At 46.4% G+C, this 14,257-nt stretch overlaps 8 protein-coding genes across 8 annotated transcripts; 3 read left to right on the top strand and 5 right to left on the bottom strand.

Moving 5' to 3' along the window:
- The first annotated feature begins 32 nt into the window (after positions 1-32).
- Positions 33-1,631, top strand: F5Y00DRAFT_86554 (uncharacterized protein). The gene is made up of 2 exons (XM_048014268.1): positions 33-646; positions 708-1,631. The coding sequence occupies exons 1-2, from the start codon at positions 251-253 to the stop codon at positions 1,482-1,484; spliced, it is 1,173 nt and encodes a 390-aa protein (XP_047864416.1). The 5' UTR covers positions 33-250; the 3' UTR covers positions 1,485-1,631.
- On the bottom strand, positions 1,539-4,265 carry F5Y00DRAFT_86564 (fatty acid transporter). The gene is made up of 2 exons (XM_048014269.1): positions 3,753-4,265; positions 1,539-3,690 (listed from the first exon to the last, which is right to left on the bottom strand). The coding sequence occupies exons 1-2, from the start codon at positions 3,757-3,759 to the stop codon at positions 1,778-1,780; spliced, it is 1,920 nt and encodes a 639-aa protein (XP_047864415.1). The 5' UTR covers positions 3,760-4,265; the 3' UTR covers positions 1,539-1,777.
- Positions 4,266-5,711: 1,446 nt separating this feature from the next.
- On the top strand, positions 5,712-7,014 carry F5Y00DRAFT_262581 (uncharacterized protein; the record flags this gene model as incomplete). The annotated part of the gene is made up of 2 exons (XM_048011403.1): positions 5,712-6,453; positions 6,506-7,014. The coding sequence occupies 2 exons, from the start codon at positions 5,712-5,714 to the stop codon at positions 7,012-7,014; spliced, it is 1,251 nt and encodes a 416-aa protein (XP_047864414.1).
- Positions 7,015-7,602: 588 nt separating this feature from the next.
- F5Y00DRAFT_262580 (uncharacterized protein) lies at positions 7,603-7,909 on the bottom strand (the record flags this gene model as incomplete). Its single annotated transcript, XM_048011402.1, has 2 exons — positions 7,603-7,702; positions 7,758-7,909. The coding sequence occupies 2 exons, from the start codon at positions 7,907-7,909 to the stop codon at positions 7,603-7,605; spliced, it is 252 nt and encodes an 83-aa protein (XP_047864413.1).
- Positions 7,910-7,957: 48 nt separating this feature from the next.
- Positions 7,958-8,723, bottom strand: F5Y00DRAFT_270208 (cytochrome P450; the record flags this gene model as incomplete). The annotated part of the gene is made up of 2 exons (XM_048012586.1): positions 8,279-8,723; positions 7,958-8,193 (listed from the first exon to the last, which is right to left on the bottom strand). Exons 1-2 carry the CDS (start codon positions 8,547-8,549, stop codon positions 7,958-7,960), a joined length of 507 nt encoding a protein of 168 aa, XP_047864412.1. The 5' UTR covers positions 8,550-8,723.
- A 501-nt stretch (positions 8,724-9,224) lies between these two features.
- Positions 9,225-10,399, top strand: F5Y00DRAFT_238437 (uncharacterized protein). Its single transcript, XM_048007970.1, has 2 exons — positions 9,225-9,564; positions 9,619-10,399. Exons 1-2 carry the CDS (start codon positions 9,370-9,372, stop codon positions 10,270-10,272), a joined length of 849 nt encoding a protein of 282 aa, XP_047864411.1. The 5' UTR covers positions 9,225-9,369; the 3' UTR covers positions 10,273-10,399.
- On the bottom strand, positions 10,400-11,861 carry F5Y00DRAFT_238435 (uncharacterized protein). The gene is made up of 3 exons (XM_048007969.1): positions 11,397-11,861; positions 11,016-11,339; positions 10,400-10,933 (listed from the first exon to the last, which is right to left on the bottom strand). Exons 2-3 carry the CDS (start codon positions 11,279-11,281, stop codon positions 10,654-10,656), a joined length of 546 nt encoding a protein of 181 aa, XP_047864410.1. The 5' UTR covers positions 11,282-11,339; positions 11,397-11,861; the 3' UTR covers positions 10,400-10,653.
- A 685-nt stretch (positions 11,862-12,546) lies between these two features.
- F5Y00DRAFT_86506 (uncharacterized protein) lies at positions 12,547-14,102 on the bottom strand. Its single transcript, XM_048014267.1, has 4 exons — positions 13,814-14,102; positions 13,641-13,741; positions 13,481-13,580; positions 12,547-13,403 (listed from the first exon to the last, which is right to left on the bottom strand). Exons 1-4 carry the CDS (start codon positions 13,986-13,988, stop codon positions 12,757-12,759), a joined length of 1,023 nt encoding a protein of 340 aa, XP_047864409.1. The 5' UTR covers positions 13,989-14,102; the 3' UTR covers positions 12,547-12,756.
- Positions 14,103-14,257: the final 155 nt, after the last annotated feature.

Here is a 14,257-nt window from a genome sequence, read left to right as displayed (position 1 = left end):
TAATAAAATGGGTTGTACAACAATTATCCCATTTCCTTAGGTACTGATAAATATATCCAGTCAGCCAGTTCACCGAGAACATGATGCGTGCATACTTGACGTAGTATATTTAGAGGAGCGGTTCCAGTTTTCTTATAGCTGTAACTTCTACCATCTCCACTTATTATAGGCTGCGGCAGAGCAGCTGGGCAGGCACTAAACCGCTTTATGGTAACTTTATTATTAACCTGCCCTTCTTTCTTTGATCAACATGTTCGACCTTGTTGACGTTATTTTATTTTTCTTAATTTCAATAGTATTTAGCTCCCAGCTCCTCAGTCTTCGTAATAGAACTATGGATACTCCAAACCCAAACCCGCCCAACCTCAGGGGAAGGAGACGGCCTCTGATACCAAACTTGAATCGGCACCAGCCTCCGCCTGTAAAACCACGAATATTCACAACCACCTATGAGGTTACGCCAGAAGACATAACCGAAGTGAAAGATATTTTGGTAAAGGCTAGGAATCTACCTCTTGAACTTGTCGATATAATCTTAGACGATGCCGAGTATTGGGTTTGTTCTTCTACTATCATCGATCATGACGATTCCGAGTCGGGTCGGATCTCCATTCATGGTGCACGTGAAGGAGAAAACCAATTTCTGGTTAGCAAGGCTTCATAACAATCTTAACTTTATCTTGTTCTAGGCTGACGTGTGATTATAGCTTCGCACCAAGCCGCTTGGGCTCACTAAATGGTCGCCTTCTAGCCAAGATCTGTGGAGAGTAGAAGCTACTCCTAAGCAGCTCGAGAAGGAATACTCTCAGTCTGATCTGCAAAAACTTGCTGATGATCCTCTGCCCACGTTAGAACACCCATTTCGAAAAGTTGTTTTCGACATTGAGAGTTGCGACCAGGGTTGGAGTAGCCAACATGGTGATCATGGCACTTATCGCAGTTCCTTTACGTGGTTTGAGGCGGGGTTAGAACGTTTCGATAAGAACAACGAATGTGAGAGAAATTCTAACCCGTATTGGAGAGGCAACCTGCGTTCCTTTAGGTACTTAATTAACCATATAATAGGCCTACCGGACTGTCCAGATCGGAAAAACAACGACGATAATTCCAATGACTTAGATATCCCAACATGCGCGATACGCCCAATTTGGCCCTCAGTGGTGCATGACCAAGGCAGCGCTGGTGGTCCGCGGTACAATCGTGATTTACTTGCTGATAAGTACCATGAGATACAGCGCAACAAACACGCCGTGGGCGAATTACAACACCACCACGTCGAGTGGACCTTAGATGACAACATCGACCCGGAATCCTTGGAGGCGGAAAGCTTAAATGAAATTGGCCGGGGATCGGGCACAGGTAACGGTGAGTTCGTTAGGAACCTGAAATTTGGGGATATGGTCACTGTCTGGGGTCATGCGAGATTTCCCGGGTGGGTGAATAGCATTAAAAAGGTCCAAGTCAAGGTTTATTGGGCGCTATAATTTGTTTTTCGGCCCTGAGGTAGAGCTGTTATGGTGTTTATGTTCCTCGTCACTTGAACATCTGCACAATCCTTTTATACCTTATACCTTACGTACCTAAAGTAGCTAATAAAACGAATGGAGTATTTGCCTTACCACCGAACGTTCCGTTCTATTAAGGACTTCATCTCTAACACCACTAATTACCTACCTTAGGTACGTTATGATATTGCCCTAATACCTAATAACGGCAAATCTATCTTATTCTACAAGAATCTTGATCATAGTGTAATATAAACACAATAATTATACGATCAAAGTTGGACCTTACCACCCTTAAGCTCCTGTAAGTCCTTACCCCTGAACGGAACATATGCCTTCTCACCAGGAGGCAGCCAATAAATTGCATCGGCTTCTTCCCCATTCTCCTTCGCTGCCTTCTCAATGGCCTCCGGATCGATCCCTTCAGACCTCAGACGTCCCTTCTGGACCTTCATCGTGCCCGTGTACTCGAGCTGCTTGACGACTCTTAGAAATATCGGCACCGCATACCGCGGGAGATTTGCAAGACAGTGCTCTGCCAGCCCCTTTAGATCCAAGCCCTTCCCACTGGCTATATCCTCAGCCTTAATAGACGTCCCCTCCGTCGCAACGACAGCCGCGCACCCAGCTCGCCCGTCCGCATTGGGAACTAGGACGCCGTACACGCTCGCCTCGGCAATTTGCGGGAATGCACCTACGACGTCGCCGACTTCGGCTGTCGACACGTTCTCCGAGTGCCAGCGGAACGTGTCGCCAAGGCGGTCCACGAAAAATAGCCGGCCCTCCGCGTCCATGCGCATCGCGTCGCCCGTTCGGAACCACAGGTCTCCTTTGCTGAACACGTCCGTGACTAACCGCTTCTGACCGGCTTGCGGGTTCCCATGATACACCGGCGTTGCAGTCTTCACCGGATCGATGCGATAGATGGTCTCTCCCGGCTCATTGGTCTTGCACCGGATTGCGAAGCCTTCTGCGTCTCGCACGATGTCCTGCGTGTCCGGATCGATGCGCACACGCGCTTCGCTGCCGCCGTTAATCAAATGCCATAGCGGACCTCTTATAGCTATCGCGCCCCGTGAGTAGTCGTTCCGGCTCGAGTTACTAAGCATTCCGACCCCGTCCGTCGAGGCGTAAAACTCCTGAATGACTTCAATGCCGAAGCGCTCCCGGAACGTCTCCCATATATCTGGCCGCAGACCGTTGCCCCATGCCACCCGGACGTTATTATTGGTGTCGAGAGGGTTGGGCGGCGCGTTTAGCAGATACCTACATAATTCGCCTACGTATTGGATAATCGAGGCTTTCGACGAGCGGACCTCGGGCCAGAACGTGTTGTGGGAAAACTTGCGCGATAGGACTAGCGTGCCTCCTGTGTGAATACATGAGGTGCAGGCAAGGCCCTGAGCGGAGGCATGGTAAAGCGGGAGACAGGTGTATAGTCTAACGCCGGGCTTGAGGCCCAGTCTGCCTCCGGCTTGCTTTAGGAGCACGTAGCGCGCCCGAGTTACGACTGTGCCTTTGGGTTTGCCTGTAGTGCCGGATGTGTAGATAAGAGATGCTATATCCGTGGGCTTTATATCTTCGCGGCGCGAGGCGGGAAGCGGCTCTGTGTCTGTGAGAGCGCTTATAGATGAAGGGCTGTAGTAAACTGTCTGGATGCCGGCTGAGGTAAGTTCTTCTTCGACGGGAGAAATAAGGTGGCGGACGTCTGAGTCCGCAAGCATGTACCGAGCACCACTAAGCTTGACGCAATGAACAAGAGATTCGGCTGTCAAATTGTAATTTATGAAGGCCACTGTGGCACCAATTCCCTCAAGGGCGAGCCAGAGCAGAATATACTCGGGGCTGTTAACGCCATTTAGCGCCACCATCTCGCCCTTTTTAATACCCAGATCCTTGAGCAACCAATTGCCAACCGGTTGTAGGGCCTGATAGAATTGACGAAAGGTCCACTCACGATCCTCAAATATGAGAAAGGTAAGATCACCCATGGGGGTGTTGGCGCGATCCTCAAAGGTATGGTAGAGGAGCAACTTTCCCTTTCGGGCTTCCTGGGCGACGAGCCTTAACAGCAAAGCGGTGCGTAGCTTATTGCTTCCCTGGGCCAAATCGTTCATTATATGAAAGCGAGCGTCCATGTAGGCCGCGAGGGCAACGCTGCCTGCAGCGGCCGCGGCTATGGGGACTGGAATTGATCAATACTAATTATACATATGGATCATTGAGATAGTCTGGGTCTCTACTTACAAGCCATTTTTAGATATTAGAAGTAGATGATAGCGCTTTTAGATACTGGGTAAACATGGAGTTTGAGACCAAGATATCGTCAAAACATTGATCACAGTGCTAAGAGTAAACTTTTGGCTGGTATTTCATCTAATAGCTCTCTTCATATTCGTTTATAATTCGACTGTAAGATAGGTAGCACGGTGATACTACAGATGACTGCGTGGCTTAAGAAGAGAGACGAATGTCTCAGACCGGCCGGCCGAGGTAACTCGATCGTGTTCGTGGCGCGAAGTGGGTAAGTCTTTAATACAGTAACACGTCGGGTTTCGGTAGCATTACAAGGGTAGATTCCGGAGCATGAGTGGAGTCGGGACGGCATTATGCATTTTTCACGTCCTCTAGAGTCGTACTCCTTGCCAATCCTACGTTTCTCTCGATGTTACCATTTGGAAATAGGTAGGTATATACAGCTCTTCATGAAAAAACACGCATTAGGTACTTAACTGATAAAGTTGGTTGACGCGTTACACGCGTGGTCATTCTCATCTACATAAGTTGCCTTAGGTAGGTACCTAACTTAACTTATACCTAGCCTGGGTTAGTGAAGTGAGTTGGTCCATTATTTAGTGCTCTAGAAAGACTAATTTAAAACCTGAAAAATAAATAAACCGGTTCTCCGGTAGCGTAGTTAGATTATCTGAGTCGAGATTGTCCTGTTGGAAGACAAGGTCTGCATGTAGAGGGTCGGTAACGAGTGAGGGGATTCCCACGATGGTTTATATTCAGTCTAGTTGTCTATGTAAGAGAGAGAGAGTTTACGTGGCCACACCAGGTTAAATAGTATGTGTGTGTGTGTGGCCGCTAGGGCTCGTGGGCCCTGTGGATAGCCTCTTGTCAGAGTAGTCAGTGGCTATTACATTAGTAATATCCCAACAGTCCTTCAAGTACCTAGGTTATATATGTAGGTAGTGAGGAAGTTTGATGGAATGAGATCTTCAACTCAGGCACTTTAAAATAGGACGGGAAACGTACCTACTGAAGTTAGATTGTTAGCGATGTACGTTTTCTGCTTAGGAATAATAACAAAATACGGTACCTAATATGAATTAGCAAGATACACTCACCAAGGCTAGGGTAGAGGATTTATTAGACATACTACTAGGATTATGGTTGGCAAATATGTTGTCAATGTTGTCAATGGTAGGAAACTAAGGATAACGATGGTTGTCATTAAAAGTTTGTCGAGTATGTCATCTGGATGGCTCATTGAATAGATAGACATGGCCGTTTTATTAGGATTATAGATGAGACCTCTAGATCAAAAGACATGTTGGTATGTATACAAGCCGCAGGCTTGCTACCTAGTTAGCTTAGAGTTCTTTGAGGAACAACAAAGTTCTTTCCATACTGTTTAGTTCCACTTCGTGACATGTTTGGTTGATAACAAGTAGGGTTATACACGTCATTGCGAGCATGCACGGAGGGGGGAAATATATAATATAGTTAGAAGGTGACTCACGAGCAATCCACGTCACCTACCTGATTAGGGCCGTGCGTGATGTGTGCTATATAGGTAAGTAGGGCCATCAAGGACACCAGACTTACGAATGATCAACGCACCTTTCAACCAATTGACCAGTCTACATATATACCTAGGTACCTACCTATATATATTGAAAAACAACGAGAATTATGACCTAAACCAGGACTACTAGCATATTAAGGGGGTGGTAACTCCTTAGGTGAGGTAATTTAACCTCATAAGATGGACATCTATTCTGTTCTACTCAGCCTGGTTATCTTACTGCCGCCTACGTTCGACACTCTTACTTTCAAAATTCTTTCTTTTTTTTTTCCCACGCTGGAATTCATCTTTAAGGAGTTTTATCTTCCATCAGCATTTGTTTTTCTCCTTTGCGTATTTCGCACTCCCTTAATCGATTCTGTCCATTTATATCATTATATTCCGAACAGAAAATGGCTTCTCAAACCAAAACCAAGGCCGAAAGCCTCCTCCAACTCCTACCCCTTGAGGTGAAGCAAAACATCATGCTAAACCTCGATATATCCTCCCTTTACGCACTTTTCACCACTTGCAGACACTTTTACAATATCTACAAGAGCGACGGGGGCATTATTATTCGCGAAATCACTACAAATGCTCTAGGTGACTTCCTCCCATCGGCTATAGCCTTATACGCAGCAAGACGTGCCGAATGGGTAACAGAATTGCACGTATATTCTCCTAGTCAACTTGTAGATCGAATACACAGGTTTGGCCGCAAATATCTCGACCGGAATAATAGGCCATCACTTGACCGGCAAGACTTCTCTTTGTCCTTAGCTGAGGAGTTGATTTCTTTCCACTCCACCGTCGAGAAATTTGCTCTGCAATTCATGGAGGAATCATTGTCAGAAATGTTTCTGAATCCTCGGGGCCGCCCAATTCCAAAACCTACAAGCACGGAGATTTCGAGAGTACAGCTTACATTTTATTGTATGGAGATATCTCGAGAACTTCTCCCTTACAAAATCAGCTCGGGGAGTGATTCGGACAGTGAAGACTCGGAGCATGAAATGGACGATGAACGGCCTTGGGAAATGCTCTGGCACTATTTCACACCATGGGAGAATCGAATCGCTGAAAGTATTACCAAGTTCCTAGACAAGTTTATTGATGGTGTTGTCACCCAAGTTATTGATGGTATTGTCACCCAAGGTAAGTCCAAGATGGCTATATTGAGCTGTTATGTTGTTAATGAAATATATAGGACCTATTGAACTTATTGAAAGGGGAACCATGGTTACCGGCCATTGGTATATTCTTATGGGATTACAAGGCGTGGAGGGCTTAGCTGATGGATCTTTCGACCTCGAGTTTATATCTCGCATCGCCGCTGATAAAAGAATCGACTGGTCCCCGCTCCGTCACATTAGCTATTTCTCACACGCCATGTCTGGTTTCACGTGGTTGCGACCTGCTGGCGGAAGCCTCAGGGTCCGATCTCTCAACATGGACCACCTCTTAGCGAGATTTCCTCAGGAAGAAAACGGAGCATGCGATAACTGGTACTTCACGATAATCTCAGAGCAGCACAACCCTGAAGCTTATCTATCCCTTCTTTCGGGTATCTTGTGGTGGGACCGTGATCGAACCAATGCCCAATATCCGGGCGTGCTTCCTAGTACAGCAGAGATTCAAGACATGGCAGAAGGCAAAGAATACATTGGGCGTGAATTCGTGCCGGAAGTCGACTATTGCAAAGAGATTGGTTATTAGGGAACGGGCTGGATACCACGCTTCGCATTTCGTATACTTAATACGTCCTTAGTACGGCCGTCAGGTTGTCGAACTCCTCGTCATTGAGGTTTGGGAGGTTTCGCGGGTCGTCGTTAACATACCGGAACGGGGTTAACCTAATAGTTGGTAAGGGTAAAGATGACTCGGAAATGAGGTGGACAGTTAATGGAATATTATGGATGATTCGTGGTCTGGAGTGTCGAAGCTGTAGTAGTAGGTAGTGAGTCTTCTCGTGGGGTTGATCGGACGTATATGGTTTCGAGGGCCGAAAGACTCATGATATATAAGCTTCATACCTTATGAATTAGGTACATAAAGTAGTCAGATGATATCAAAAGCTTCGAGTAAAGATTTCTATATTGATAGTTACGTGAGGACTAACTAAAGGGAATTCGCATTATTACGTAGGTACCTTCCACGACCCCTATCCTGCCTAGATTATGATTCTGGCACGAGTCGACCTGAAATACAAGCGGTATTTCAGCGTTCAATTGATCAGTACATAAATTTCTAAGATTTTTAATAATAACAAAAAAATTTAAACACTGTTCTTTTTATCCAAAGCCACTACTTCCTAAAGCTGATCCGACACGGATAACCATCAGCAGGATGCGCCCCTCCGGACTGCGTCTGATAAGCGCGCTCGCTATTAACCCTCTTAACCTTGCTCGTAGGGTGTAAGCGATCCCATTCGTCATACACATGTCTAATGTTAAACTCACGCACAGTAAGCGCCAGCGTGATTTTCACAGAGCATAGCCAGAGTCTGACCCAAGCAATTTAGCGGCCCATGCTCGAAGGGTCGCCAACCCCCCTTAACGGGGTACAGTGGGTCTCCCGGCTCCACGAGCCAGCGCTCGGGTATGAATTCCATTGCCGAAGGCCAGTACTTCGGGTTGCGCTCTACGGCTGAATGTAGAATCTACATGTTTGTTCCCTCGGTCGGATATCTGTTGCCCTTGTCGTCCTGGAGATACACGCCAGGTTGGCCGCCACGCATCGCGGATGCTGGAGGGAAGAGGCGTAAAGATTCTTTGATGACTGCCGTGGTGTAGGGGAGTCGATTGAGGAGATGGGGCTGTTCGCGCATTGTGTTGGCCGTTTCGGTAATGTCGGCCCCGAATACGGCGTCATGCTCGGCGCGGAGCTTGGTCATGGCTTCGGGGTGAGATTGCAGGAGGTAGAAGCAATAGTAGATTGTAGAGGATTAGAAGATTCCACTCGTTGTCAAGGACATGCCAACGAGTCTGCCGGCGCAATGCCGACGCTAGGGGATTGAACTGCTGTTGAGAATGGAGTTGTGAGTCCAAGGCTACGGCGCCAATAACATCCATCATATACCAGCAAGTCACACCGTCTAAAGAGAACATTTTACCTTTTCGAGCATGTTCTCTAAAAATATCGACGTAGACTTCAGCCTCATCAACAACGTGAGACGTCTGTTGTAAGATGTAGCCAGCACTAAAGCCCGAATTAAAAAGTGAGCGAGAACGTTTCCATTCGAGCCCATTCATAGTGAACAAGTTTGCGCCGCCAGCTAACGGATTAAAAAAGGCATGTAGAATGCGCTACCCCGGATACGTTAAGGGTTTAGATTAACCGGGCTTGAAAGAAGCATAATAAAGGGGTTACGTCTTTCGCAGAGAGGTTGCTCACATAACGACGCTCTTCCCTAAAATTTGGTTACCTTAATGCTAATATGTAGCCAAGGGACTATTGTGAAGCTCGTTAGGAGATATATAATTCAGGCATCTTCTTCGCTTATAATAAGCTTAGTTCATAAATCAAACCAGGTAATATACTCCCTTCTTGCAATTTAATTATCCAGGATATCTCCTATTTCCAGTATGCTGGCTCTGCCTGGTCAACTACAGAACTGGGTTTAAGAGTTCTGAGATAGGCTTCTTAACGTATATGGAGATATAGGCTCTGATGTAAAACAAGGCCGATATCGGCTAATTCACCTACGATCTATAAACCCGAAGATGTCACTGTAAGGGGTAATTCTGTAAAACGGCAAGACGGGAGCTCGGGCGTTGGTGGATCACCTCCGCACCGGCAATTGTCGGCTTCCGTGAACCGATGATGACTCTATCGGGCAGCTCAAAGGCTGCCCTTTTTTAATTTAATTTAATTTAATATATTTAACCTTGGATCATAGATCTGATTCTCCAATAACCTAAGATATAGTAATCGTTACTATTTAGAAGTAAAATCGTTTTATAGACCTTGTCCCACCCTTTCATTGAAACCTGATTGACAATTTAACAGCTCTTCCATTGATAGATCCTATCTACGCCGTAGCAGGGAGCCAAGTCGTCATCGCTATTCATTATGGGCGCATATTTCGAAGAAATCCCAAAACAAAGCCTCATCGATTGGATGTTGGCCCAGAAGGTTTTCTGGATAGCTACAGCACCACTATCGGGGAAAGGGCACGTTAATCTTTCACCAAAAGGGGGCCAGTATTTTGGTATTCCCGACACTAAAACCTTTTGGTTCTTGGATTTGACAGGAAGTGGGAATGAGGTCTGCTATGATTTCTTCAATCAGATATGATGAAATTAACTGACCTTATACAAGACTATATCGCATCTTCTGGAGCCTGGTAACGGCCGTGTAACTATACTATTCAATGCCTTCGAAGGACCGCCCCGTATTGTCAGGTTTTGGGGCAAAGGCCGCGTACTGGAAAACGGAACACCAGAGTTTGACAGTATCGTGCAAAAGGAAAACATCGAAGTCATACCAGGCACACGGTCAGTCATCGTGGTAGATATCCACCAAGTCGGCACCTCATGCGGCTACTCGGTTCCAATCTTCGACTTCAAGGAATTCCGGACTACCCTCAACGACTTCTTCAAGCGAAAGGAAGCCAAGGTCCTCGAAGGCAACGAGAAAGAGAGTATGGACCGCTACTGGGCCCTCAAAAACGCCTGGAGTATGGATGGACTCCCAGGTATGCCGCGGGGTCTGAAAGCCGCGCGCTTTTACGCTATCGAACCTGTCAAAAAGATGGTCGGGCCCCTCGCTCCCAAGAACGGCGTAAATCTAGGCGCGCGCAGCGGATTCCTACTTGAACATTTTGTCATCATAGTACTGGCTCTCTTACTCGCTATCACGTTGGCTACACATCCTGCTTTCCAGTACCATGCCCAGACACGAATACGGGATGTGATACTACAGGTCAAGGCCGTGCCGGGCGCACTTCCGAGTTCTGTTAGGTTTAGGGAGTAATAATGAGCGTGGAAACGAGGCCGTGCTACACTGCTATTTTCATAATGTAGACTCGTAGAGCGAGTCTGACAGGGGAGTATTGGGTATGCGTTCGTTTACTGTTTATACTGGGTACCTCTTAAACTAACTTGAAGTGAACATGTTCCTTTTTAAATTCGGTTCTTGTGAACTGAGTCCTGCGTGATAATTCAATTAAAATGTTGGCTTAGACCAATGTCCTTTTCGGTCAATGCCGTAGATAGCTTGGGTATCAACGTGCCCCTCTTGCCTATGATCATTACTAAGACCTTCATGATTAATTCTTAATGGAATTTAGAAGATCCAATTCGCCCTCATAATTAACTTATCCTACCATATAATCCGTCTACCACAAGCAAAATGCTAACCAGTCGCCCACCCTCGGAGCGCCGCGTACTTGTTCGGAGTACAAGGGCCATCCTCGTTTAGTACCTTATGCTCCGGTATCACGCCGTCCTTCGTTGGGATCTGCAGAAAGATGGTCTCCGAGACACCCGGGAAATAGTTGCCATGGCCCTCGCGGCTGACCTCCGGAGTGTCCGTGGCAAACAGCAGACCCATCTCTCCCGGTAGCGTCGTGACGGTGACAGAGCTATTATCCGGTAGTGTTATAACCGCTAGTCCATTGAGGACAACAATCCATCTGCTTCATGTGAGAACTTTACTCATCAAGCTTTACCTAGGACTAGGTAATATTTTTGAATACACAAGCATAAAGCACTTACTGGTTTCTAGGTGTATTGTGGACTCCGCTGTCGAAACCCGCCGGGATCACGTTATACGTGATGTTACTAACATCTCCTAAAAACGTCGTCTGTGATCCGGCGATGCCCGTTTGGCTGGATGAGACGAATGGCGAGGCAAGCTCCCAGCATTCAAAACGGGAATTACCATCCTTGGCACCAATGGCCGTTACGTTGAGGCTAGTTGCTAGGACTACGTCGAAAGCAGCGAAGAAGGATAGGTAAAGCGAGGAAAGACTCATCGCCATCTTGTCGGTGGGGTATTGAAGCGAAATCCAAGTCGTCTCGGGGGATCACCGATGTAGTCTTTCGAGAAAATCTGTCAAAGTATGTGACCGACGATCGATGGACATTTTATCTTACATATTAATCGTCCAACAAGGGGGTCAAAATCAGTCCTCCGCTTCGCTGATGGATCCAAAGGCCGAGAATGGATTCTATTACCGAATTGTCGAATTTACAATAACCTATTTGACCCGTCAAGCATACACTAAGGCGTGTATGTGTTATAGAATACGACGTTATCTAATACTCATACAAATTAAGTAGAGACTTGCTAGAACGGTATTTTGTACTTCGCTTAGTTGGGTGGGGTTATTTTGGATCCATGTCTGGCGGTGAAATTTCTACTACAACCCTTATAAGTTATAACTAACTACATTTATGTAGTAGTGTCAGAGTGTATGCCCGCGGGATACGTGTCTTGGTTGAGCAAAGGCGCAGAAAATCCTTTAGACGGACTCTTTCTCGTATGATCGGGATTTGGAGACATTCACAACGTTAGGTGCCACTTACGTCTGTGGTTTTAACAACGGAAAATTGAAATCAACCGTTGAATAGGTTACCGTGGTTTTCGAAGTCTTGCTGATGACCCGGTAATCCGGAAAGCCCCTGTCAAGCCCCATATGACGTAAATATATGCTGTTGGTTCCCCTTCACCGCTAATATTAGTCGCTAATACGCGACTCGGCGTTCATCAAACGAATTAAGAGCTGGCTGATTTAAGCCGTGCTTCTCGTTAAACCAACAACATTTTAGTCCCCTGTGGCCTAGACTTTGCATTGGTTCAATTGCCTCAGTGTCGGATATGCTTGCATGATGAATTTGGTATTGTACGGTCCTTCTGGCAGCGCGTATTGTGCCCCTCGTACCTCGCCCGTTACAGACAGCTGGCCAACTTCATAATAATCTCGCGGCAGTATCGCACTATTACATACTTTGAGTAGTAATATTGCTAGAAAACGAAGGACAGCTAGGTCATAAGAGGAGGTTATGTCTTTTAGACAGCCTCGTTCTTCCGGCATCCATTTCAAGCGGTATTGGTTGTCTTTCTGGTCAGCCCTAGAAACGACGGATAGGAAATTCTTGGCCTGTTAACGAATTGGCATAGCAATTGGAATTCCACACCCACAGCCAAATTTTAATATTTTACGAATGCTCATATAGATTATCCTCTATACTGGCCCGTCATAACAAGTTACCTTTTAGTCTTCCGCATTCTTTCAGAGACGATTTGTTCCATCCGAGTAGATACCTGCTGAACAGGTATGTCGTTCGAAAACTTATAATTCTACCTATGCATTGCGATGATTATCTAGTTAGGGTCATCAGGGGTTCTTTAAATTAAGCAACTGGATTATATTAAGGGAGTAAAATAACTCGAAGCGCATTACGTTACAGCAGTGCTTCCAGTGATAACCACTCAGATACCCCTTATATCAGTCTAACTTCTACACCAAGTCCTCCAGTACGGCACACGCTGTCCCGGTTCCCATAGCAGCATATCTTCCAACCTCGCCGCAAATGTCGTATTAGGCATTTTGAACTCGATCGAGTTCTGTAACCCGGGGCTTGAAACCGTACCGTTCTCCCAGGTAGCAAAAGCGGACGCGTTTACGTTCACGCGGCCGCCGTGCGGGTACTTCCATCTGAACACGTCGTCTAGCCCACACACGGCATAGTACACAGCTACAGCGTCCCAGACCGGGTGCTTCTGGTCGTACCCGATGTTGGTACGCAGAGCGTATCCGAGCGGATTCTTGGTGGGGTCCAGCTCAGTGGTAATTCGACGGCCGAGGATGGTGTTTTCGCCAACACCATCCCACGCAAATGTCAATTTGCCCGGCCACCAGTTTAGCACTTTTTGGGCGAGGGTTTCGTTATGCGCGTTCGTGTTATAAGAATATCCCACGTCGTTGGCTTGCACGACGAGTTCGCGCACTTTAGAAGCGAGTAGTTCAGCCCCTGTATATGGGGATATTTGGTCGGGGCCGGAGTTAAGGAGGTTGAACACATTGTCGAAGAACCCGATTACGGCGAGAGTAATTGAATCGTCCGCTGACGTAGAGAGCAGATAGCGGTATGATGAAACTGTTCGAGTGAAGCTTTATATTAGACGTAGTCCCCTAACGTATAGTAACTCTAGGTGGATGAAATTACTGCCGCACCTGGATCAGGGGTATTGGTTCCATCTCGCACATCTTCAGTGAAGTTATAGGTCAGCCCTGTAACGTAGGCTCCAAACTCTGGGTACTCTGGCAATTTTGTCTGTGGTAGAATGCATTAAGCACAATCCGACTTATTATATTTCGGTAATTCATGACATACCAAATTATCAACAGGTTTCTGGATCGCTATCGGGATCTGGGGATATCCGAAGTAAGTGTTAATAGCATCGATAGCTGGAGGAACATATCGACTGTTGACGCCTACATATCCGTGGTTACTATTAATGAACATACGCTACGTAGCATGAAGTCTAGAATTTAGAGGATATATACTTGACATGACTCCAATTAGTTCGACCTGTCCCCAGTTCTGAAGTATACCGCTTAAGCCAATTGCCAAGGGGTCATCATCAAATGACAAGAGGTCCGTGTCGATAATGAGTCTTTTCTTGTCGGACAAGGCAGCGACTACAAAAACATGTAGTACCAAAAAGCTCAAGGACCTCATTTGGAAGACTTATATATTGGGATTGCCAGAGAATGCTTCAAAATATATCTTAGTCGGTCGGTAAGAGGTCAATGAAATATCGAGGTCGTGTCATCTATAACGCGTCTGTTGACTAAATGAGGGGCGTTTGCTTCTGGGGATCAGATCCTTTAGATCTAGTCTTGTTATCGTGGCGGACCCATATGCACAATCAAAAGCAAATCCTAGATATGGTACCCAGTATCTCGCTCATGCATGCTTATAAACACCCTAACTTTCACGATACCCTA

The sequence above is a fragment of the Daldinia vernicosa genome (assembly GCF_022497035.1).
Source record: "Daldinia vernicosa strain CBS 139.73 unplaced genomic scaffold F5Y00scaffold_26, whole genome shotgun sequence".
Classification (NCBI taxonomy): Eukaryota; Fungi; Ascomycota; class Sordariomycetes; order Xylariales; family Hypoxylaceae; genus Daldinia; species Daldinia vernicosa.
The sequence above is the reverse complement of the archived record's forward strand: the minus strand, read 5'-3'. Positions and strand labels throughout refer to the sequence as shown.

Excerpts from the sequence above, each read along its gene's own strand:
- F5Y00DRAFT_86506 (XM_048014267.1), bottom strand. The coding sequence starts at position 13,988 with ATGAGGTCCTTGAGCTTTTTGGTACTACATGTTTTTGTAGTCGCTGCC. Across the intron at positions 13,581-13,640 it reads AGAAACCTGTTGATAATTTG|ACAAAATTGCCAGAGTACCC; the intron begins GTATGTCATGAA and ends ATTCTACCACAG. Across the intron at positions 13,404-13,480 it reads AACCAATACCCCTGATCCAG|TTTCATCATACCGCTATCTG; the intron begins GTGCGGCAGTAA and ends TCACTCGAACAG.
- F5Y00DRAFT_238435 (XM_048007969.1), bottom strand. The coding sequence starts at position 11,281 with ATGGCGATGAGTCTTTCCTCGCTTTACCTATCCTTCTTCGCTGCTTTC. Across the intron at positions 10,934-11,015 it reads CACAATACACCTAGAAACCA|ATGGATTGTTGTCCTCAATG; the intron begins GTAAGTGCTTTA and ends CACATGAAGCAG.
- F5Y00DRAFT_238437 (XM_048007970.1), top strand. The coding sequence starts at position 9,370 with ATGGGCGCATATTTCGAAGAAATCCCAAAACAAAGCCTCATCGATTGG. Across the intron at positions 9,565-9,618 it reads TGACAGGAAGTGGGAATGAG|ACTATATCGCATCTTCTGGA; the intron begins GTCTGCTATGAT and ends ACCTTATACAAG.
- F5Y00DRAFT_86554 (XM_048014268.1), top strand. The coding sequence starts at position 251 with ATGTTCGACCTTGTTGACGTTATTTTATTTTTCTTAATTTCAATAGTA. Across the intron at positions 647-707 it reads AAGGAGAAAACCAATTTCTG|CTTCGCACCAAGCCGCTTGG; the intron begins GTTAGCAAGGCT and ends GTGTGATTATAG.